The sequence below is a fragment of the Phoenix dactylifera genome, chromosome 16, assembly GCF_051530095.1.
Source record: "Phoenix dactylifera cultivar Ajwa chromosome 16, Ajwa_hap1_PhDact_Kaust_v1.1, whole genome shotgun sequence".
In the NCBI taxonomy this organism is placed as follows: domain Eukaryota; kingdom Viridiplantae; phylum Streptophyta; class Magnoliopsida; order Arecales; family Arecaceae; genus Phoenix; species Phoenix dactylifera.
Genome location: NC_143205.1, coordinates 13,387,841 through 13,412,688, shown reverse-complemented (window position 1 = coordinate 13,412,688; position 24,848 = coordinate 13,387,841). Strand labels below are relative to the sequence as shown.

At 40.4% G+C, this 24,848-nt stretch overlaps 2 protein-coding genes across 2 annotated transcripts; both read left to right on the top strand.

Annotated features, from left to right (window-relative positions):
- The first annotated feature begins 15,028 nt into the window (after positions 1-15,028).
- On the top strand, positions 15,029-15,894 carry LOC103696239 (egg cell-secreted protein 1.3-like). The gene has a single exon (XM_008777788.4). The coding sequence runs from the start codon at positions 15,139-15,141 to the stop codon at positions 15,559-15,561; it is 423 nt and encodes a 140-aa protein (XP_008776010.4). The 5' UTR covers positions 15,029-15,138; the 3' UTR covers positions 15,562-15,894.
- A 4,948-nt stretch (positions 15,895-20,842) lies between these two features.
- On the top strand, positions 20,843-22,317 carry LOC103696238 (phospholipase A1-Ibeta2, chloroplastic-like). Its single transcript, XM_026800810.4, has one exon. It carries the CDS (start codon positions 20,858-20,860, stop codon positions 22,157-22,159), a length of 1,302 nt encoding a protein of 433 aa, XP_026656611.4. The 5' UTR covers positions 20,843-20,857; the 3' UTR covers positions 22,160-22,317.
- Positions 22,318-24,848: the final 2,531 nt, after the last annotated feature.

Here is a 24,848-nt window from a genome sequence, read left to right as displayed (position 1 = left end):
CTGAATTTCTAATTTAGTGATGGAAGGCTACTGGGTGTAGTCAAGTACTTGCGAAGTCAATGCATGAGTCAAGATGGAATTGATCCCTCCTAGTAACAGGAGATAATGCCCTTGTGTTCAATTTAGCAAAATCTTGGCCAGGATAATTCTTGTAAGGAGTCACAAAATTTGTAAAGTTAAAACACATTTTGGATTCACTGATTAAAGAGTTGACAGAACTCTGAAGTTATCCTAGGCATTTGGAGTCATAGGGATTAATTATACAGTAACCATAGTCCAAGGGTTCCAGAATATTGCTTTGCAATTATTCGGCCTATCCGGACGTCGGGTACCATTGCTAGATGGTCACTTCAATTAGTACAGAAAGTCGTTCTTGTGCTACCGGCTTAGGTTCGAACCTATGGGGTCACACGCATAGAAGTTTCTAGGTTGATCAAATGGCTGATTGACGATTAAGAATCGTCCAGAAGTACATCGGTCAATTTGATTGACAAATTATCCTAAGCAAAAGTTGCAATAAAATAATTATTGAAGGATTAATTAGCAATTAGATTGCTAATGAACTCGATTGATTGAATGATTGAGCTTAGGTTAAGCCAAATTGAATAAGATTCAATTTGGGCTTTATCAGGGTCTGACCTAATAGGATTGGGTTCGACCCGAGTTGATTAGACTCGACCCTATTAATCGGACTTAACCCTATTAATCGGACTTGACCCAATTGGATTGGGCTTGATCCGAGCCTATTAAAAGTTCTTCTTTGATAAAGATTCTAAGTTCAAAAATTCAGAAATTGATAAGAAGAAGAATCCCTAAATTTTAGGAGTCTAGCTTTATCTCTTGGAGAAGATTAACACCTCATCATATCTTCCTAGACTCATGACGCCTCACTTCTATTTTGGGCCAATTGTTGGCATGACAAATCAGAGGAGGTGTGGGAGAATGTTTTCCTAAAAGGTGGCGCCATGAAATCCCTTTTTGATGGGATCTTATGGCGTGAAGAAAAGGAAGAAGCAAGGGTGGCGTGCGGCAGCATCATGGGCGCATCATTCCCTATTTTTTAGGGATTCAAAATTAAATAAAGATGGTGCAAAATTAAGAGGATATGTTCTCCTCTTAGTTGCCGTGATCACTAGAATTTTTTGGAGATTTTATCAGCCAAATTAGATGGCGCAAAAGGGGAGAGAAGGCGTGGGGGTCTTTGGTTATAAAAGAGCCTCCACGCCTAGGGTTCTTTAAAATGGTCTTTAGAAAGGATTCTACATTCTAAAAAATTCTGAGAGCCAGCCACCCTCCTCTTCTCTTCCTTCTCCTTCATCTCCATCATTCATCTTCTCGAAGAAAAATCAAAGGTTGAGTGCTTCGAAGGAGAAAAGATTAGCCATTGCAGCACCTCTACGCGAGCTAGCACTCTCGCAGAGAAAAATCTTTCTAGAGCTTCGCGTGGATTATCTGTAGAGGCCGGACGCGTGTGCGGCTACAGAATGTGATCAAGGCATCATCAAAATTCTCAAAGCAAAAAGGTATGAGATCTGATCTCATTAGAAATTAGGATTAGAAGTCGACTAGGTTGTTGAAATTCTGCATGGCTACATGTTAGACATAGAATCATGCATACTTATTTAAAATAAATGTTTAAAATTCTGGATCTATTTTTGTTGTAGAGATATGATCTCTAGCATGCATAGAAATTAAATAATTTAATTCATATTTTCGTTGTAAAATTTTTAAAAATATATGCATGCGACCACTAGGATTTCTAATAGGAGTGGCTTACCGGTCAGTGGGAGTGTACCACAAGAGAGTGTCCCACAAGGACCTCAAGTGCGTAGAAGTGAGCATGGAAGTATTCTCCGTCATCATTTTGAGATTGGAAGGGAGTCTTTCATATATACTCCATCTGACTTTGATGAGCCTGCATCTTATGAAGAAGCATTGACTTCGCCTGCTTCGAATGAATGGCTGGCTGCTATGAAAGATGAGATGAGTTCCATGGAAAGGAACCAAATATGGAAATTGATTGATCTTCCGCCTGGGCACAAGACCATGGGGAACAAATGGGTCCTAAAGGTCAAGCGAAAGGCAGATGGATCGATTGAGAAGTATAAGACATGCCTCGTGGCGAAAGGCTATACCCAAAGGGAAGGTATAGTTATGATGAAACATTCTCCCCAGTGGTGAGATTTGCTTCAATTCGCCTTATTCTAGCTTTTGTTACACATCTAGATTTGGAACTCTTCCAAATGGATATAAAGACTGCATTTCTTAATGAGGAACTAGACGAAGAGATCTATATGGATTAACCTATTGGATTTGAGGTTCAGAGACAAGAGCGCAAAGTATGCTATCTTAAACGTTCCATTTATGGCCTTAAACAGTCGTCTAGATAGTGGTACTTCAAGTTTCATCAAGCTATTATTTTGATTGGCTTTGAAATGTTGGAAGAAGACCCTTGTGTGTATGTCAAACATGCGGAGAAGAATTTTTTGATTTTGTCTCTGTATGTGGATGATATCTTGTTAGCTGGAAATGACATGGAGATGATTGTCGCCACAAAAGCGTAGTTGTCCTCTACTTTTGAGATGGACATGGGTGAAACAAATTATGTGCTTGGAGTAAAGATACTGAGGAATCAATCTAGAAGACTCTTTGGTTTGTCCCAAGAGACTTACATCAAGAGAGTCTTAGAACGATTCCGTATGCATAACTCCAAACCCATAGACACTCCAATTGAGAAGGGTTATGCTTTAAGTCTAGAACATTGTCCTAAGGATGATGAGAAAAAGAACAAAATGGCAAGAATCCCTTATGCAAGTGCAGTTGGGAGTCTGATGTACGCTATAATGTGTACACAACCAGATATTTGCTTTGCAATAGGCATGATCAGTCGTTACCAGAGTAACCCAGGATCTGCTCATTGGCAAGCAGTTAAAAGAATCTTTCGATACCTCTGTGGAACTTCGGATCTCGTTCTTTGCTATCAGGGTGGAGACTTGAGACTAAGAGGCTATAGTGATGCTGACTAGGCCAGTGATAAAGATGAGCGAAAGTCCTGTTGGGAAAAATTTAAATGCGCACGCGGCCCGAAATTTGGCCGCGTGTGCGTTTGAGAGAAAAAAAAGGGGTAACGCCCAGCGGGCGTTACGCTTTGGAAACGGCCGCGGCCGCGGCCGCGTGCTCGTTTGAAAACGAAAACGCCAACGGGCGTTTTCGTTTGCATTAAATGGGACGCGTGCGCCCGTTGGCGCACGTTGCGCGGACGCGTCCGCGGAAGGCGCGGACGCGTCCGCCGAAAAGACCATATTGCCCCCGATTAAATCCCTATATAAACCCCTCCATTTCATCTCTTTAGGAGTACGAAAAAAAATATAGAAAAATAGTGGAAAAACTCTGGAGAAATTCTTCTTCCCCTTAGCCACTTCCGATTTTCATTTTTACATTTTTATTCAGTTTTATTTTATTCTTTTCATACTGCTCTTTGCTGGATCTGCAAGTCCGATCGGGTTCGTTTTGACTTCTTCCGAGACGTGCCGAAGAAGAGGTTGTAGGGTCGTCGTATCTCCGAGAAGGATTGCCGGGAGACCCGTACGTGGGGGCAAATACTTCTTTGGGACAGCGTCTACGCGCTTCGACCTATCTACAATCAGGCTACTTTCTTCTACTTTTATTTTTAATTTAATATTAGTAGATTTGTAGGATTTGAAATTTTATGATATAAATTTATTAAATGCATAGATTTATTTTGTGCTAGAATAGATCTATTTTGCATTGAAATAGAATTATTTGGATGCCGAATAATATGCATGTATATTATTCCCTTTAAGATTTTCTATTAATTGAATTAATAGATTTATTTGTTTATTTATATGATATATTGCTAACAATCCAAAGAAGTATTTGTTTTTTATTTTTTGTTAGTAATATATAATTCATTAAATTCTTTATTACAATTGTGGCATATTAGATTTTAATTGCAATAATCATTTTTGCTAGTACATAGTTAATAATAAATTATTCTGAAAAGGGTAATAATTTGTTTAACCTTCAAGAGGTTTATTATACCTCCATTTAGACTCCTCAAGGAGTAATTTCCAGATCCCATTCAAACGGAAAATTCGGAAATTAGTTGATACATAATAATTAATCTATTGAATTGACTTATTAGATCTCAATCAATTATTCTAATAAAGGAATAAATCTTATAATTCATTAAATTGACTTATTAGATCTTAATCAATTATTCTAATAAAGGAATAAATCTTATAATTCATTAAATTGACTTATTAGATCTCAATCAATTATTCTAATAAAGAAATAAATCTTTTAATTCATTGAATTGACATCTTAATTACAATAATTGTTTGCTAGAATTAAATTTAGTAATCAATTGTTACTAATTTGGAAAGGTCAAACGAAAAATTCAAAAATTAGTTAATTCGTTTAAATTTGCATTTAGGTTATTTTAAATATTGAATTTGTGTGATTTCTAGTTATTATATCCACTAACTAATAGTGTCTAAGAAAAGCTTGTCAAAAAGGCATACGTGCCTAAGAAAGGCTGGTACTTAAGTGAGCCTAGTGCTCCACCACCGATCTGGAGCTGATCTGGCTATTAGTTTTTTGGATATATCAATTAGACATCCAAAGTTCAATATAAATATTAGTGCAATCTTTTGACATAGATTTTTTGCCTTCAATCAGGTTTCTGTCACTATTCTATAACCCTGATCCTATGGCCTCAAACACTAGTGACCATCTTAGTGCCAAACCTGAAAAATTTGATGGCCATAACTTTAGGAGGTGGCAGAACCAAATGCGGTTCTGGCTCACCACATTAGGGTTAATCTTAGCCATAGGTGAAAGTACGACCGAAGTTGATAACGGGTCCAACCCAACTACCTCTTCCAACACTGAACATTCTGCCTCCACTAGCACACCCTCTAGGACACCTGATGAGAAAGATTATCATTGTATCCATAGAATCCTAGGTGCTCTTTCTGAGAGGCTGTATGATATCTATTACACAGCCAAGAGTGCCAAAGAACTCTGGGACACCCTAGATAGCAAATATGGTCTTGATGATGCTGGGGTAAAGAGGTTCAAGGCCTTCGATTTCAATAAGTTTAGGATGGTGGACTCAAAGCCTATGAATGACCAAATTCATGAATTTGAAACTCTGATCCACCAGCTTAGGGCTAATGGAACCAATTTGGATGAATCATTCCAGGTAGCCTGTCTGATAGATAAACTACCTACTTCCTGATCTGATTTTGCCAAGACCCTGAGCCATACCCAAGGAGTTCTCACCCTAACCCAAGTCTTAAACTCCATTAGGATTGAAGAGCAGCATAGGCTCAGAAATAATACCTCTACTGGACCCAAAAATAATGCATATAATGTAGAAGCTCCTCCTAAGAAAAATTAGAACCGACCCTTCCGTAAGAATTTCAAGAAGAAACCCTATAACCCTAGAAACCCTAACCACCACTACAATGGGAAGCCTATTCAATCCCAGGAGCAGAAGAAGAAGAAAGAGGAAGGTGGTGCTCGTTTCTGTTATGTGTGTGGTCGGACCAACCATTTGTCTCCACAGTGCTTCTATAAGAAGACTGCACCTCTTCAATCTAAGAAGAAGGGTCCACACACATCCAGTGCTCAAGTCAACATGGTGACTTCCGGCGCTGGCTCCTCTGAGACAGCTTTCAGGTCTGTTTCCTTCACTCCTGAAGTTAACATGACTTTACAATCGCTAGATTGGTGGATTGATACCGGAGCTGGTATTCATATTTGTTCGGATCGTTCCTGGTTTTCTTCTTACCAGATCTCAAGTGGAGGAGCTGTGATCATGGCAAACAGCTCGGAGGCGCGTGTGTTAGGAGTAGGACGTGTGGACTTAAAGCTTACCTCTGGAAAAGTCCTGTCACTGCACGGCGTCCAACATGTTCCAGTTGTTAGGAGAAACCTCATTAGTGGTTCTTTGCTTGTCCAGCAAGGCTTTCGTCTTGTTTTTGAGTCCAATAAGGTTGTAATTTCTCATGGTGTTATGTTTATTGGAAAAGGATTCCTTAGTGAAGGATTGTTCAAATTGAATGTAATAGCTCCTTCAATAAATGAAAATCCTTTGATTATGAATATAGAGCCTCCTTCTATTTGGCATGGTAGATTAGGTCATGTAAATTATAATTCAATTAAGCAACTTATGAACCTAAATCTAATACCAAAAAGTGATCTTAAGAACCATGAGAAATGTCAAATTTGTGTAGAAGCTAAACTCCCTAGGAAGCCTTTTAAATCTGTTAATAGGGATTCTGATCTATTAGAGTTGATTCATAGTGATGTTTGTGACTCTGGTAGAACTTCTAGGGGAGGTAACAGATACTTTGTAACATTTATAGATGATCTATCGAAGTTCTGTTACATCTACCTAATTAAAACCAAGGATGAGGTGCTCAGCAAATTTAAAATTTTTAAGATTGAAGCTGAGAACCAACAGGAAAAGAAAATTAAAATTCTTAGATCAGATCGGGGAGGTGAATATACATCAAATGACATAACTCAATTCTGTGAAGATCATGGAATCATTCATGAAGTGACTGCACCCTATTCTCCCCAATCAAATGGAGTAGCAGAAAGGAAGAATAGGACTTTAATGGATATGGTGAACTCCATGCTTATAAGCTCAGGAGTGCCAGAAAATTTGTGGGGGGAAGCTCTTGTTTCAGCCTGTTATATCCTTAATAGGATTCCCTCTAAAAATAATGATCTAACCCCATATGAAGTTTGGAAACATAGAAAACCTAATCTTAGCTATTTAAAAGTGTGGGGGTGCTTGGCAAAAGTAAAAATACCTGATTTTAAGAGAAAGAAAATAGGCCCTAAAACAGTAGATGCCATATTCATAGGTTATGCAGCCAATAGTAATGCAAATAGATTTCTGGTGATAAGTTCAGAAATAAATGATATTAGTAACAACACTATCATAGAAGCTAGAGATGCAACATATTTTGAAGACACCTTTCCACTTAAGACTAGAGTAGATAGCGGTATAGCTAGTAGCTCTAGTAGAATAAGGACAAGAGAAATAGAAGTAGAAGGAGAACCTAGGAGGAGTAAAAGATCCAGGGTAGAGAAAACATTTGGAGATGATTTTTATACCTTCCTAATAGAAGACTCTCCAACTACCTTTGAGGACGCAATGAAATCTTTGGATTCACCTTTTTGGAGAGAAGCTGTGGACAATGAGATGCAATCAATTATCCAAAACCATACTTGGGAATTGACTGATCTTCCTCCTGGTTGTAAAACAATAGGATGCAAATGGATCTTTAAGAAGAAACTTAGGCCTGATGGCTCTGTAGATAAATTTAAGGCTAGATTAGTTGCCAAGGGCTTTACTTAGAGACCTGGGGTAGATTTCTTTGATGTTTATGCACCTGTAGCTAGGATAACTACTATTAGGGTCCTTATAGCATTAGCCTCCATTCATAGATTAGTGATTCATCAGATGGATGTTAAGACAGCTTTTCTAAATGGAGACTTAAATGAAGAAATTTATATGGACCAACCAGAGGGATTTAAAACCCCAGGCCAAGAAAATAAAGTTTGCAGACTAGTCAGATCTCTTTATGGTCTTAAACAAGCACCCAAGCAATGGCACTTGAAATTTGATGAAACCATAATGACATTTGGATTTGAAATCAATAGCACAGACGAATGTGTATATCATAAGAGAGTTGGACACAAATTTGTGATCTTGTGCCTTTATGTAGATGATATACTGATCTTTGGGATAGATCTTCAGATAATTGATGAAGTAAAACAATTTTTAAGTCATAAGTTTGATATGAAAGACTTGGGACAAGCTGACTTAATTTTAAATACCAAAATAATTAGAAGTGCAAAAAGTATTGAGTTATCCCAAAGTCATTATGTTGACAAGATACTTAATAAATTTAATTATTCCGATTGTCAGCCTGTCTCTACTCCATTTGATCCCTCTACTCATCTTAAGAAGAACTTAGGAACTCCTGTCCTTCAAAGCCTATATGCTCAAATCATAGGCTCACTAGGATTCCTAACAAACTACACTAGGCCAGACATAGCATATGCTGTAAATAGACTTAGTAGATATACTGTTAATCCAAATAGAGATCATTGGACAGCATTAGAGAGAATTCTTAGGTATCTTAAGGGTACCAAGTCCTATAGTTTGCACTTTAGTGGGTTTCCTGCTGTTCTAGAAGGCTATAGTGATGCCAACTGGATCAGCGATACCTTAGATGTTAAATCCACCACAGGATACGTCTTTCTCCTAGGAGGTGCTGCTGTGTCTTGGAAATCCACCAAACAAACCTTAATATCTAGGAGTACCATGGAATCTGAACTGATAGCTTTAGACACTACTAGCACTGAGGCTGAGTGGCTCAGAGATCTACTTATAGACCTTCCTGTAGATGAGTCACCTTTACCACCTGTCTCCTTACATTGTGACTGTAAATCTGCAATAGATAAGTGCAACCAAGAAAATGCCAATGTAAAAATGAACAGGCACTTAAAAGTACGTCATAAATCATTGAGATATAAATTGAAAAATAATGTTATTGCCTTGAATTTTGTAAAATCAGAAAATAATTTGGCTGATCAGCTTACAAAAGGTTTATCTAGAACAGTGGTTCTAGAGTCGTCGAGGGGGATGGGGCTTAGCCCATAAAGATAGATCACCACGGTGGGAACCCAACCTTAAAAGGTTCAATGGGTAGAAACAAACCGAAGTGTGACTAAGAGGAGCACTATTTTATGTTGTCCTCATCCCTATGGCGCTAGTGCTCATAAAAGCAAGCGGTAGGATGAGTTCGTTTGTATAACTCTTAATGAGTCCGAGACCCAAGAGGCAGGAGCTTCCTTGCTAGCATCCTTATTAGGACTCACCTATATGTGCAGTCGTGAGGCCGCGATTATGGGAAATGGGCGATTCCCTAAAAAGCACATGAAAGATACCTGCGCATGGCCATAATAGCGCAACCCGCTTAGAACCCAGATCGGGCTATATTATGTGTGCTGTTGATTTAATCTGAGCCATGGACCGAGGTTCAAGGTTAAGACCACCTTGGCTCCACAGATGTAATCAATTGTCACTAAGTGAAGGTTCAAACCGAAAGGTACCTACACCTATTACATAATATAAGATATCCAGCATTTTATTTTGATTTTAAAATTATTTAAATTTTTGTGGGGGATTGTTGGGAAAAATTTAAATGCGCACGCGGCCCGAAATTTGGCCGCGTGTGCGTTTGAGAGAAAAAAAAAGGGGTAACGCCCAGCGGGCGTTACGCTTTGGAAACGGCCGCGGCCGCGGCTGCGTGCTCGTTTGAAAACGAAAACGCCAACGGGCGTTTTCGTTTGCATTAAATGGGACGCGTGCGCCCGTTGGCGCACGTTGCGCGGACGCGTCCGCGGAAGGCGCGGACGCGTCCGCCGAAAAGACCATATTGCCCCCGATTAAATCCCTATATAAACCCCTCCATTTCATCTCTTTAGGAGTACGAAAAAAAAATATAGAAAAATAGTAGAAAAACTCTGGAGAAATTCTTCTTCCCCTTAGCCACTTCCGATTTTCATTTTTACATTTTTATTCAGTTTTATTTTATTCTTTTCATACTGCTCTTTGCTGGATCTGCAAGTCCGATCGGGTTCGTTTTGACTTCTTCCGAGACGTGCCGAAGAAGAGGTTGTAGGGTCGTCGTATCTCCGAGAAGGATTGCCGGGAGACCCGTACGTGGGGGCAAATACTTCTTTGGGACAGCGTCTACGCGCTTCGACCTATCTACAATCAGGCTACTTTCTTCTACTTTTATTTTTAATTTAATATTAGTAGATTTGTAGGATTTGAAATTTTATGATATAAATTTATTAAATGCATAGATTTATTTTGTGCTAGAATAGATCTATTTTGCATTGAAATAGAATTATTTGGATGCCGAATAATATGCATGTATATTATTCCCTTTAAGATTTTCTATTAATTGAATTAATAGATTTATTTGTTTATTTATATGATATATTGCTAACAAGTCCACCATCAGTTATGCATTTCTACTCAATGGTGGGGCTATCTCTTGGTGTAGTAAGAAATAATTTTGCATTGCTTTGTCCATAATGGAGACTGAGTATGTTGCCCTTTCAGCTGCTGTACAAAAAGCTGTTTAGTTGAGGAGATTTTTTCAGTGCCTAGAGATTACAACCCTTGTAGATGATGCTGTTAAAATATATAGTGATAGCATGGCAGCTCTGGCATATGCCAAGGATCTCAAGTATCATGGCAGAACCAAACACATAGATATTCATTTTCACTACATCTGTGATGTTGTTGCACGAGAAGAGGTTGTCCTACAATACATCTCAACTAGCAAGATGATAGCTGACCCCCCTACTAAGGCTATAGCTAGAGGTGTTTTTCAAGCCCATTTGAGGAGTTTGAGACTTTATAGGATTTGATGTGTTGTAGTGATACTTTGTTGGACATTGTAATCATTAGTATCTTTTGCATAAATGAAATTGTGCTTCTATTTGTGATTTGATTGATACTATAGCACACATGAATTTGATGATGTGTCATCAGGCTAAGATCAGTCTACTCACATGGATGATCACCCTCGTGCTTGAATAGTGAGTAAGATGAGACAATATAATTACTTAAGCGCTTGAAAGCGAGCAAGTAATTATCTTGATGCTCTAGGAGCATGCAAGATGGATCAAGGGAATGTCGCCTTAGTTGAGCTAAGATGAGACTATTGATAGTCACACATGAAGTATTCACACAACTTTATGAAGCCTGAATAAAGCCGAATGTGAGATCTTAGAGAGGCGCTTGAAGAGCGACTGTGCTAAGGAACTCGAGTTAGGGCGTCTTTATGGTGACTAGACTAAGATTCGTATATCATATGAGCGTGATAAGTCCAATTGAGTGGGAGCTCGCTGTAGCATACATTTCATACTGTATGTTCTATGGACGATCAATTGAGGTAGTGACAAGATAGATCCCTGCTCTGTCACTATGTGAGCCATAATGGACCAATAAAGGGTCTATTTTGTGCCCTTTCTAACTTGGAACTATGTTATGAAGTGGATACTTGATGTCGCTACTTTAGCATATTTTTTTTCTAGGGCCATGAGTAAATATGGTCTCGCGGAGCATGTCTATGAAAGTAGTCAAGTAAAAATGAATTAACATAAGTGTCTGAGGAAGACTATTTGGATTCACACTGTTATGGCTTATAGCCCGAGCGATTATATCATTTTGTTTTGGTGTAATCATAAGCATAAGTAATATAGGTTGAGTATTGTTTTTAAGTTATAAACTCATAAGGGATTAAAGATGTTCGACTTGGTGTGATTAAATAGTTGGGGCATAAACGAGATATTTTGAGTGATATGCTATATTAGTAAAATGGTAACTTAATATGGCACTCCTACCATATCCTTTCTCGTCAGGTCGCATGCTTCATTTTTTGTATAAAGGGATGATCAAATTAAAAATCTAGTGAAGACAGATTGTATAGATGACACCCAATGTGGACGAATGGAAGATGTTAAAAAAACGAATGAGGCTTTGACCTTGTCAAACCCTGGCATCCACATGTTTTGGGCTCTTAAAAACGTGGTGTCATGGTTAGTTATAATTGAAGGAGTCCTAATCAAAAACGTCTTTTGGATTTTTGAAAGACTTCCGGAGTGAAATGTTGCCATCTTCTCTCCTCTAAAGGCTCTATAAAAAGAGAGCCTTTATACCAGTTTAAGTATGAAATTTCAATCAATAGTGATTCAGAGATAGAGAGATAAAGAGAGAGATACTGTGGCATTGTGAGAAAATCTTCTTCATTGAGGGATCTCTAGAAGGATCATCTCTGGGGTAACCATTTATGACCCCAGGATTTGAAGGGTGAAATCAACAAGAAGACTATAGTAGCCTTCTAAGAGACATGGAAAGAAAATCTAGATTGTGATTGTGTGGTGACCGTGGGCTGTAAGACAAGCAACAGATCCGGATAATTTATTATTCCGCTGCATAAGGTAAACACTGTGATCTTCACCTAACTAGAGGGTCGCCATCCCAAATACAGTGCCATCAAGGTCAAGATTAGGGTTTTGCATGGGGAGAGGGTGGAGATGGCAAAGAATCTAATAGGAAAGAGATTCTTCGAGGTAATGGAGAAGAAGTAGAGCACCTTATAGCAACAAAACAATAGAAATGGGGATGACTATTCGATGACGGTGGTGATGGTGGTGACAGATGGGATGGGGAACTTTGCAAGGAGAACATAATGGTGCAAGCTAGGGTGTACAAGGAGAATGTGGGGATCTTGAGTTACAAACGCAATATTATGTGATAGGGGAGGGTAGCAATGTGATAATGATCAGAGAGAAGCAAGAGAATTAGGGATTGAATGGCTTAAAAGTGAAAAGAAAGATGAATAAGAGACCTGGCTCGAAGAGGAACCAAAGATCAAGCTTAAATGGTTTGCTTCAATGGAGACAAGGTTTGGCTGCCCAAGCCCTAACTTCCTTTTGGTTAGTACCAGATAGATAGTACCATTAGGAATTGCTACCAAATAAGGGTATCTTAGTCCTACAAGCTTCACATGAATATCACATGATGGAATCCTATGAGCATTTACTAAATTTTCGAAAAGTGAACATCATTTACTAAATTTAGTTTTTAAACATAAGAACCATGGTGTTGTTGTACCCTAATCGAAGAGTTATTTTTCATGAGTGCAAGTGTTTGCGACAATTTTTGTGCTAAAATAAAATCCAAAACATGTTAGTATACAACAGTAATATTCACCAATTGAAGGTATCTCTTTTTTTTCTATCTTGTATGGCAGTATGATCAACAGAAAGGATAAGGCTTATGGATCACACTAAATATGGATATAGAAGATATTTTTGGAAAGGTATAGACATATAGTACACCTTTAGATAGCAATTTCTATATAAAAATTTACAGGATGGTATTGGAGGCAAATTTATCACCAGGGCACAATGTTAGGGAATGGTCAATAGAAAAAGAAACAATCCATGGTAAAATCATCCATGTGTCCTCTAGCACATTGACGCAAGTATATCACATTTTCATATAATTGATGCTATATTATTTGGAGACATGCCTTGAAGAATATATTAGCACATGCCCATTATTAGATCGTATCCATTTTTTGTTTTTTGTTTTGTAATATGGTTAGGTGAGCCTGCAACAAATCTAGCTCATGCAAACTATGCCTTTTTTAATGACTTGGTGAGTACATGTACCTCAACCCATTCATTTCAGGTCTACTTGTTATTATTTTATATTTTTGGTCAATTGTTATTGTTGTTTTCCTTATCCTTGATATTGTTACTGGTGGGTGCAGTTGTTAATTTATTTATTATTAGTTATCACCATTGCCATGTGCTTGTTAATGTCCTTGTTTTGGTCAATAGCTATTATTTTTTTTTTTCTTTTTGTTATTTTATGCAATACTGTTTGTGCTTGCGCTTGTTGCTATGATTTTCTGCAGACATCAAGCACTCAGTTTACTCACGGTGCATTATTTGTGAATCAACTTAATTATCATGGAGCGACAGGTGGACAGAATTTGAGTTTTACATAACACAACCAAAAGGGCTAAGATCTAAATTGATGAAGATTATGGAATTTATATCCGAGTTGTCTAGTTATCATATTAAATTGTTTTGCTCTGAATGGACAATGTGCACCTTAGTCCTTAGTGCATCTGTCATCAAAAAGAAAAAAAAAATGCATCTTAATGCATCACCTAAGTGCCCATACAAATGTTGGTAAATTTTCTTCTACTAGTGGTAGGCAGGCATCTCCAATGCATGAGGACAAAGCATCCATGAGTATAATCTTTAATTTGCATTATAACAAGCAAGACGGCTGGATAAACAAAATGGAAATTGGGCACCATTCCATGGGGAGGATGTTGAATCTCACACTTTGAAGTATACCTGGGGGAGAAGAACATTGAAGAAGGGAGAGAGTTAACACAAACAGCATATAGTTTATTTGTAATTCTCAGCATTGACGTAGGTTTTCAGTAACGGCATCCATATTTATACCAATCTTGCACAGGGTTAACAATTGCTTGCATAGTTCCGCTCAAACTCAAAAGACTCGAACTTTTACGCTATGAGTTAGCTAGGTACATAATTAGTTAACTTATTCACGCTAGACTCCCATATACTTTCTCAATTCAATCACACAATCCTCAAACACTTAGCTAACTAAACTTCTGAAACTTGGGAAATGTCCGCAAGTGAAAGCTTCCTCCTCTCAACTCTAAACAAATGCATATCTTGTAACACTGGAGCTTATCAAGTTATCCTACACACCTGCTATGGGACCTGAACACCAAAACTCAATTCAGACTGAAGAGTTAGACTCTAATTCAAACACCAATCTATGTATACTTCCAAAAGTATCCACTTGATCCAAAATTTTTTGACGCCATGAAATGTCATAGTAGTCACTGCCATCTCCATCACTGTTATGTGATGCCCTGAGAGACCAATCTTTGCCAGCTCTAGTGACCCCGGCTGAAGTATGGATTTATATTGACATAGGGAACTCGTAGATATGGTACACAAATATCAGCCTTTGATAACTCGGCAATTACAAACTGATGTATCAAGAAATCTCAGCAGATTGGGTATGAACACATAAGCTAACATGGTCAAGCACTAGACAATGTCAACAATCCTATAGTGCAAGGTTCCCGAACCACTATTTGAATATTTGGAAGTATATAAATGGATAGTTAATATGGTATTTAACATCCACTTACCAAATATTTAAAAGCCTACAAATTAAACATTTATTGTTAGAACTTTTCTTTCTGTGTTTAAATGTTTTGATAGTCTCGTACTCTTCCTCTTCCCACCAAATTCAGATGTTATTTTTGTGAACACGTAAAACGTCTTCCCACCTTCTTTCTTTTATTTTCTAACGTAAACCTTCTCATCTTCCCCACCATTAAGACACAAATTATGAACGTTAAACCATCTCCAACTCCATCCACTATATATATATATACAGCCATCTACCTGAAATCCTCTCCATCCGAAAGCTTTTAACTCCCAATGGCTCCTCCCCTCAAGCTTCTGCTCCCCATACTGCTACTTGCCACCAGTCTGTGGGCCATGGCCATCATCTCTGAGGCCCGGCCCGGCCCAGTAAGCATCGCAGCCCGGCTTCAGGCTGATGATGCGAAGCAGTGCTGGGACTTCTTATTGGAGCTCAGGTCGTGCACTGGAGAGGTCATCCTCTTCTTCCTCAATGGAGAGACATATTTAGGCCCAGGGTGCTGCCGTGCCATTCGTGCCATCGAGCATGGATGCTGGGCTGCTGATGCCTTGCTTGCTGGGCTTGGATTCACCGCCGAGGAGGGAGATGTGCTCCGAGGATACTGCGACGGCGCCTCAGATTCTTCGACGCCACCACTACCATTGGTGCACTTGGACCCGCCTTCACCGCCTCCGGTGTCGGAGGACTTGGTGCACTAGATTACTAGCTATATTATGGGTTCATGGACTTGTTAGTTTCTAGGTGCTTCTGATGGAATTATGGTATCATCTAGGCTTGTGGGTTTTTATAGTGTTGCTTGTTGTGGTGTTTTGCTTATCACGTAGCGTCATGTTACGGATATGATGGCTTATATAATGGTTTATGTTACTAAGTTATGAGAAATGAAAATAATCAGTCCAAATATCTGTGCTGTAACCCTTCTTTTGAGTAATATCTGATGGATGATCCAGACGAACTTAGATAGTTCATCGATGATGGGTTGCAAGCAACAATTATTGTTATTTGTTGATTCCCATTTCAATTCATTCCAATTTCGAATCCAGTCGCAAACCAAATGCAACCTTAATTCATCGGTTAGTTCTACTAAGCAAAACCAAAAGTAACATTACAATTTTGCACTCTTTTGAAGCTAATGATCACCACTTGATCCATCTATAGCTTCATCTCGACGAAAAATTTCTGAGGAGTCTCAATAGGTAATGGCTTCACAATCTCAATCTGAAATGGACTTGTTAAGGTGTACTTGGTTGGATGCCATGGGAACCGACTTCAGCTGACGCGATCCGGGCGTCATACGGTTTCGGCTAAGTTTGGCTCGTGGGCGGAGCTGAATTCGGCTCACCTTTTGACCAAACAGATGTTCAAAACGACAAGTTATGCTTACGAGCCGAAGGCAGTTCCTTCCTTCCGGCAACCGAACAGCCGTTTGAGAAGTGAAAGGAACGCTGTCTTGAACAATAGTTTAGCAGTCAAGGGAAAGAAGATAGGCTTGAATTGCTCATGACCAATGCTAGAAGTTTAGAATTCATTATTGAAACGGAAACAAGGATCTAATACTAATCTTAATAGATTAGTTCCACATTAGAAGTGGAGTGCGAAACGTGACTTCATCTTCTAAAAATACCTAGCATTTATCATCCACTAAATAATTGCTTCTCATTTTGTAATCAATCAAAGCTGAGTTTGGGATAGGGATAGAACCCAAAGTAATCCAACATAGAACCGAGTTTGGGATGGTCTGGCCTAAGGCCAACCCATTTCTAATCCTATAAAGAAATAACACCGGTGCATTATGGTTCAGAAGATATATTTAGTCCCATATCAATTATTTGTTGGATAGATTACTTATACAAGATCAAGAAATCTTAATAATACCTTTCAGCTAGCTATTTTGGTTGAGGTCTTGGGTTGTGATAAATTATCAGATCGGACCCAATCTATGGCCCATGTAGACTAGAAAACACTGACCGTGGGCCAGTCATGATGCTTGTGATTAGATTTAAATAGATTTGGACCCATACTCTCACATCGATTATTTGTTGGGTAGAATTTAAGCACTTATACAAAATCAAGGAATGCAAATAATATCTTCCAACTAAAGACATGAAACCGACGCCCCAGCATGATTCATTGCTGGTTTCATTATTAATCGTGCAAGTTAATTCTAAGTCAAGCTTTGGAGCTTAGAATGATTGGAATTCCCCTTTTTTTTTTCTCTCTTTTTTCTGTTTTTTCTTCTTCACCACCTGTTTTATTTCTAATAAAATGTATGATGGTCTCTTCCATCCACTTGCTTTAGAAAAACAAAAAAGATAGAGAGGGATTTGGGTCTAAATCTAAGGTTTCAAATTACTTGAGCTAGATCTAGATCAAGCTAGACGTAGGCTTGATCTGTCTCTCTTGTGCAACATTAATGACGACACATTCGTTGCACTAAACTCATATAAGTCTTACCAAATATTTAAATTACAAGCCAGAAATGGATTATCTCAACAACAAATAAAAGAAATTAAAAATTTATGGACAAATCCATATGGAAGAAAAATGTTATTGAATGGTATGCGATATCATTATCTTGCTCCATCAGGCCCCTCTATTATCCTCTCCTCTTATTGACATGACACATATAGGGTTTATCATGATTTGTCATTTGATGCAATATATGATGACTTCCTTAAATCATGCCATGCCATGCCAAAACCATGTTGCTACGAGGAATTGACATGACAAGGCCCGCCAAGGGTAAATGGGTATTAATCAGCATATTGTGGGTGACTCGGGTTCAACGTGTATCTTTAACCAATCTCATACCATGTAACCATTATATGCATAATTACTCACTAATTATATTCTTGGGGACTATTTTTTTTTTTTTGGTACACGGGCGCCTCATATGACACGCACATGAAAACAGTCAACAAAGTTTAAAAAAAGAAGCTGGTTAAGAGAATAGGAGACATTCGCTTGGTTCATCCAAAAGAATCCACCAGAGTAATGCGTTGCATAGGAGGCCATAACCTCCCGCGAGCCTCCAGATGTCGTGGAGCAGAAGCTGCCCGTTTGACACAGTATGCCGACCTCGAACCCACTCGATCACCGTAGTCGAATCCCCTTCGAGGTGGATGCAATCCTCACCTAAAGTATACCTCCATATGAGATGCCTTCTTACGCCGCTCTCAGCTCAGCTCCAATAACAAAGGTGTAATAGATCCACCATCCATCAGCTGCCATAAGTCTGAAGTGGTGGTCTTTGATAACAAAGCCCGTATATCTTCGTGGCATCAGATTTGTTAGATATAAATCTTTATAAATATCCTTATTGTAGCACAGCTGCAACTTGCAACCAGTTGAACTTGCAAGGCTTTCCCTCAAAACTTTGTAGTTTTTTCTCAGGAAACTATCAAGTTTTAGTCTATCGTAGTTAGGACCAAAACACCTTAATTAGGTCCTTTTCCCTTTTAGAAAATGTATATAGTCTCAGGAATGTCAAATGGGAACCGAGAGCAGCGGCGGCAAGCATTTTATCTGCTAGACCGCCATCTCTCTTCTCCTTCCTTTCCGTTGTCTGACTTCTTTGTTCTCACTTATTTTCCTCAGCTAAAAGGTTGAACTTAGCATTTTTTAACCGTTTTGGCCGGAAAATTAGAATTGAATCCAGCCACTGCAAACCGGTCAGCAAGATGATGAATGCCTCTATTTCCATCTAACCCATTTTACGATATGGAGGATTAATTTGAAGTACGTGAACGAAACATAGGATTGTTGAAACAAATTGACATGTTATAAGTCTTCTAAGTTTTGACTTAGATTTTTCACTTTTTATTTTTTTTTTAAATTTGGCTAGTTAATGTGATCATAGCTTGCTTTGCAATAGTTATCTGTTGATCGATTCTACATGTATATCTAATATACAAACTTTGTGTCGTCGAAAGAAAGAAGCTGCCAATTGAAATACTATAACATAAGTTAAGAGAGAGCAGCTTCCTGGGGGGTTCCTGTAGTCGGTCGACATTGGACTCGGCGAGTCATAGACTGGTTTGGTGGTGAATCCGAATTCTAGTGTGATGGAGTCTGGAGAACGTAAATGCCGAAAAGCGTTGCTTTGCTACTTGCATGACCTCTTGACTAGTAATGTGTTCATTTGAATATCAACGTTATGCCGTCAGAGATGATGACAACTGAGGATTGGCAAACAAGAAAAGGAAGCGTTTTTAACTCGAATGGATGCCGGAAGGAGACAGGAAAAGTCAAAAACTTTGAAAAAAACCCTTAAAACACCTTGGACTTGGTTACGTATTAAGATAAATGCACCCTCACCCATCGGTCACCAGAGAAATTTGTTCCTAAAAAAGAGACATATTGCCATTGAGGTGGTAGCATAGTTGGAACGGAGCTTTACTTTTATCGGTGTAGTCCAAATTCGAAACGCACTTGCGTCGATTAAATATTGGAGACCGGATGTCCGCCACCTCGACACGCTCGGTGGAAACGCCAACTGGTCCAGCTGGTACTGAGGTGGCGCTGGGGTGATGTACTCACACGTGGGGTGACCCATAGGTCGGAAAAGGTATGAGCAAAAATTTCTACATGCATCGGACATTCTCTGGTGGAAGAGGAACCCAGTGGGGGCTGCTACGCGTGTGAGGTTTCCTCTCCCCCCTCCTATTGCCTAAGCAGCAAAAAAAAAAGAAAAAAAAAAGAAGAAAAAAAAGAGAGAGACGCATATCTAATGGAATAATCAGAGAGTAAGCATCCCCATTGCTCCTTTGCCCCTGCAGCGAGTTGACCGTGGATAGGATTATCTTATTATACTAATATCATGCTAAATGTACAAAATCTATTATTGTTTGTCAACTTGATGCACAACACATCCTTGTTAAGGGTGAAAGTACTGTAGTTAGTTTCAGCAAATACTGGTACATGGACAATCAACTTGTTAAGGTCGATCGCATTTTAATATTTAGTAACTTCATAGCATGTTACCCAAGTGTTAACTTGTTCGACATGGATCTCGTGAAAAATATCACATATCAATTGGAGTTATATATATTTATAACCCAAACCATCGAACCATTTCATGTTATTGGTCTTTGTTTTATATGAATTTCTTTTCACAGGCTTAAAACTTCATGTTCAACCCATGAAATGTGCTAGATGAACAAGAAAAAAGGAAAAAAGAAAAGAGAAGTGCTTCAATTTATTACCAAGTTGTTATGTGGTGAATTCAAAGTTGCAGAATTCTATACCAGGGCACTTGACCTTTTTTAGTCATGCTGATAAAAATTTCAATGCCATATTCCCCCATGTCTGAACATTGTCTTGTATCTCATGTGTAAGTTCAGCAAGTATTTCCCTACGTTCAAACAATTGTACACATCGAATGGAGGTGTCCGACCCAAGAGAATGTGCATGACCGGGGCACTCTGGTCCATGCACATGAACAAAGACGTTTGACTACTATCCAATACTGGTCTAATAAACCGTATATATATATACCCTAGGATCCTGTCAGCGACGTTCTCGATCTCCATCTCACTCCCCCCTCGTGCCACCCTTCTTCCATTCCAACTTCCTCAACTCGCGCTCACCTCCTCTTTTGACGCAGTCGTCCCTCTCTCTCTCTCTCTCTCTCTCTCTCTCTCTCTCTCTCTCTCTCTGATGCATACCGGATCCACCATCTTTGCTCCTCGACCTGCCCTCCCCCACCATGTGGGCTCCCCCCCCAACCCACTCGGATGCCGACGAGCCTCCGTCGTTCAACCACTCAGAGTCGCAGCCACCTCCACCCAGACCCACCTCGCCAACCTCGAGCGCCTCCTCCAGAAGCAGTCCCCTCCCCCTCCCCTCCCCATTCGCAACCCTGGCAAAGATCCGGATACCCTTAACGCCGCCGCCGCCTCCGGCGGCGGCGACGGCGGCGGCGGCGGCGGCCTCCTCCACTCCCTCAACCTGCCATCTCTCTTCCCGTCTTCACGCAAGCAGCCGGAGGAGATTATGTCCCCCCGGACCCTCACCCGCCTCCTATCCGACTCCTCCCGCCACTCCCCCCGCGGCCCCATCGCCGCCCGGTGGCGCCACTACCACGGCGCCGGCGACTGGTCCGGCCTTCTCGACCCCCTCGACGAGAACCTCCGCCGCGAGCTCGTCCGCTGCGGCGACCTTGTCCAGGCAGCCTACCATGCCTTCCACTCCCACCCCACCACGAAGCCAGACGCGCCCCGCCCCGTCGCCCTTCCTGACCGCTCCTACCGCGTCTCGCGCTCCCTCTTCGCCACCGCCTCCATAGAGTTCCCCCCCTGGGTCGACCGCCTCGTCGCCCCTTGGATAACCCAGCGCTCCAGCTGGATAGGCTACGTCGCCTTCTGCGACCACGACCACGAAATTCACCGCATGGGTCGCCGGGACATCGTCATCGCCCTCCGCGGCACCGCCACCTGCCTCGAGTGGGCCGAGAACTTCCGCGCCGGCCTCGTCCCGATTGAGGACGGCAATGACAATGACGAAAAGAACGAGAATTCGGCGTCCAAGTCGCCGAAGGTGGAATGCGGTTTCTGGAGCCTGTACAAGACGGCCGGCGACCGCGTCCCGAGCCTATCGGCGGCGGTGGTGGAGGAGGTTTGTCGGCTCGTAAATCAGTACAAAGGGGAGCAATTAAGTATAACCGTGACGGGACACAGCCTCGGGGCGGCGCTGGCGGTGCTGGTGGCGGACGAACTGAGCTCGAGGGTACCGGATGCACCGCCGATTGCCGTGTTCTCGTTCGGCGGGCCGCGGGTGGGGAACCTGGCCTTCGCCGACCAGGTGGAAGGCCGGGGAGTGAAGGTGCTGCGCGTCGTGAATGCGCACGATGTCGTGACGAGGGTGCCATTAGGGGCGGGGCCGGCTCCGGCACCGCCAGAGCGGCAGACTGACTTCAAATGGTGGCCGGCGAAGGTTTTGGAAGGGATTGATGGTTACGCCGATGTCGGGAGGGAGCTCAAGGTGGACAGCCGGGCATCGCCGTACCTGCGGCCGGACGCCGACCCGGCGTGCTGCCACGACCTGGAGGCCTATCTCCACCTGGTGGACGGCTTCATGGGGACGAACAGCCCGTTTAGGTCCAATGCCAAGAGGAGTTTGGCCCGGTTGCTATGTCAGCAGGGGAGCAACGTCAAGAAGCTCTACATGAGCAAGGCCCGGGAACTCCGAGCGGCCGCGCCTGACCCGTCCGCCACCGCTGGCGACGCCGGCCAACATCCCGAATTGCCTCGCCAGACCCTCGTCGCGACGCCCGTTAAAGAGCCGCGCTATGGGTAGAATAAAAGAATTGCTTTGGTTGATGTACGCACATACGGATCATTCAATCAATTGTTGTTACATACATGCAAAGAAGAAATACAGAAAATACCAAACGTGTACATGAGAATTTTTTTATTTGTCAGTTATACATAATTGAAATATTGCTAATTGACCTGCATTACTGGGTATAATGTGTTGTTGGAAACTTGTCTGATTATTATTGTTTTTGATTATTGGAGTCCCTTGATTCTTTTATTGCGGCTCATACCTTCAGCTTGACAAATGGTATGTATATTGGGTTGTATAGTATGTGATCAATTATAAAAGTGTTATATCTTGACTTTATTCTTTCATCTTCTTTTTGCGGGAATATTGTATGCTGACTTTCATAAATATATCTATACACATCATGTATAGTATATCCATGCTGTCAAAAAAAAAAAAGAATAGAAGAAGAATAATTCCAAGCTAGAGCTGCAAGCAGGTGGGGTGGGATAAAAGAATGCCAGTCATCTGGACCTTGGTCGAACTTTATTGCAATTTGGAGTTTTGACTTTGGACATAGATCAAACCCATCAATTAATTGAATTGGATCAAGCTGATAAAAATATTTCCATTTAGTGGTTAATCCAGATTTCGCAAAAGTCAAGCATGCTTAACATGCACAATAAAATATGCTAGTAGGTTGGAAATTTCAGTCAAGATTAACCTGTAGTTTGGATGAAGTATTTAGCTATGAGTTTATTACAAGAAATATAATAATCGATGATCAAACATAAAATTATTAAAAAAATCATTAAAAATGTAAATTTCATTAATTTTCTAAATTTAATCTAATAAATAACATTTTTAATATATGATCTCATAAAATAGAATACTAAAAACAAATAATTAATATACTTAACAATATGAAATAATAAATGAATGCTTAGATACAATTAAATGAGAGTAGGTGAGAGAAGGTGGTGTTGGTGGGGTTAATGAAGAGGATTAGCTTTCATGAGGGTTCGAAGATTTGGCCAAGGTGTCAAGGAGGAAAATGTTGTCCATATTATTTCATTTTTTTTGGTTGGGTAAGTTGAGTTTCATGCCAGGGTCAAGTTGATGGGTCGAAACTTACATAATCTAGTTTTGACTTGATTAATATGTGTGTGTGTCTATATATATATATATATATGTGTGTGTGTGTGTGTGTGTGTGTGTGTGTGTGTGTGTGTGTGTGTGTGTGTGTGTGTGGATCGGATCCATAGGTTTTCAAAAAATGGATCAAGTCAAAGATTAGGTTGAGTCACCAGTCAACTGACACCCACCCCATCTGTAGCCCTACTCCAATCTACCAGTTTGAATGCTTGCAGTGTTGCACCAACGGTATATAGCCCGTCGGTGCCCATGGAAATGGATTAGACCACAATTTGCGTTTTGATGTCTTGCACCAACGGTATCTAGCCCGTCGGTGCTCATGGGAATGAATTAGACCACAATTTGCGTTTTGATGTAAAAGATTAGACCAGAATGAAAACCAAGCTCTGTACTTTTTTGTTACTTAGTCAACCATATTTTTGTCAACTACTTTTAAACAGGTGTGACATTTTTTTTCTTTCTAAAAAAGAACAAGTGAAGCTTGTTCATTAATGTACATTTAATTGCTCTTCCATCTTTTTCTCAAGGCTAATAGTCAACTACCTTTGCAAACTAGTCCAAAAAAAAAGATTGTAGGTTTGAACTTGACATTGAAGTCTACGAATTACCATAGATATCCTTCACTGTATCATGTTTGTTAGTTCTCGAATTTTCACGGTGCATTGCAAAATTCAATTAGGTGGAGACTTCTCTCTATCGATTTTTAGATCGATGATTTGATCTTGCTTGGTGCATGTATTTATATATATTCTAGCATTAGTTCCCTGTCTTGCTTGCAAGCGATATCCATGAAATAGAATTCTCCTATTAATCTCAGTCACTTCTGTACGTGTTCGTTGGTTGAATGAACATAGGGTAAGAATCCTTGCTAGTCTTCTATCGGGGCTCTTGTTTTCAGCTAGTGTTCTCTTGCTCTGGTTAGTCTTATTAGGTACTCCTTGACTTTCAGGAAGTACTCCCTCGCTCGCTCGGATGCTGCTCCCCACGGTATAATAGATGGGTAAAAGAACTCAAGAAAGCGATCTGATCTGCTTTTCCCATTAGAAGCATACGCGCAGGGTCTTATTTTCAGAGTTCAGTAGAGCTGTAGTAGCGGGACTAGTAGCTAGCTCCAGTCTTGTAGAGACTGAGTCCTCTTCATAGACTCAATAGTTGGGAGTTCAGCTTCGCTATTAATGGTTCCATTTCATATTTAATTAGCAAGCTCGTTATTTCACCGACATATCATTTACTTATTTTACGAGTTAGCAAACTTTATTTTTCTAGTTATCAAAAAATTAAGAAAAGAAATCTTTTTTCCATCTGAATTAATATCCGAAAATTCGCACATTGCACTGGTGACTAGGGTCAGATGCGGTTAATGTTGGAATATGCATCAACAAGTGATAATAACTACCGTGGTTCAAATTTGGCCCGAGGGTGACCACGCCGGGGGAGTCGAGGGAGCTATCAGAATGCTGAGGAAGAGGGTGAGCCACCTTCCGTGCGACGGTGTATCTGCACAAAGCCTCACCGGTGATTCCGGTGAGGGCCCTCCGATGCTCAAGTTAGGGTGGATTTTAGTTGG

Coding starts and splice junctions, on each gene's coding strand:
- LOC103696239 (XM_008777788.4), top strand. CDS start 15,139: ATGGCTCCTCCCCTCAAGCTTCTGCTCCCCATACTGCTACTTGCCACC.
- LOC103696238 (XM_026800810.4), top strand. CDS start 20,858: ATGTCCCCCCGGACCCTCACCCGCCTCCTATCCGACTCCTCCCGCCAC.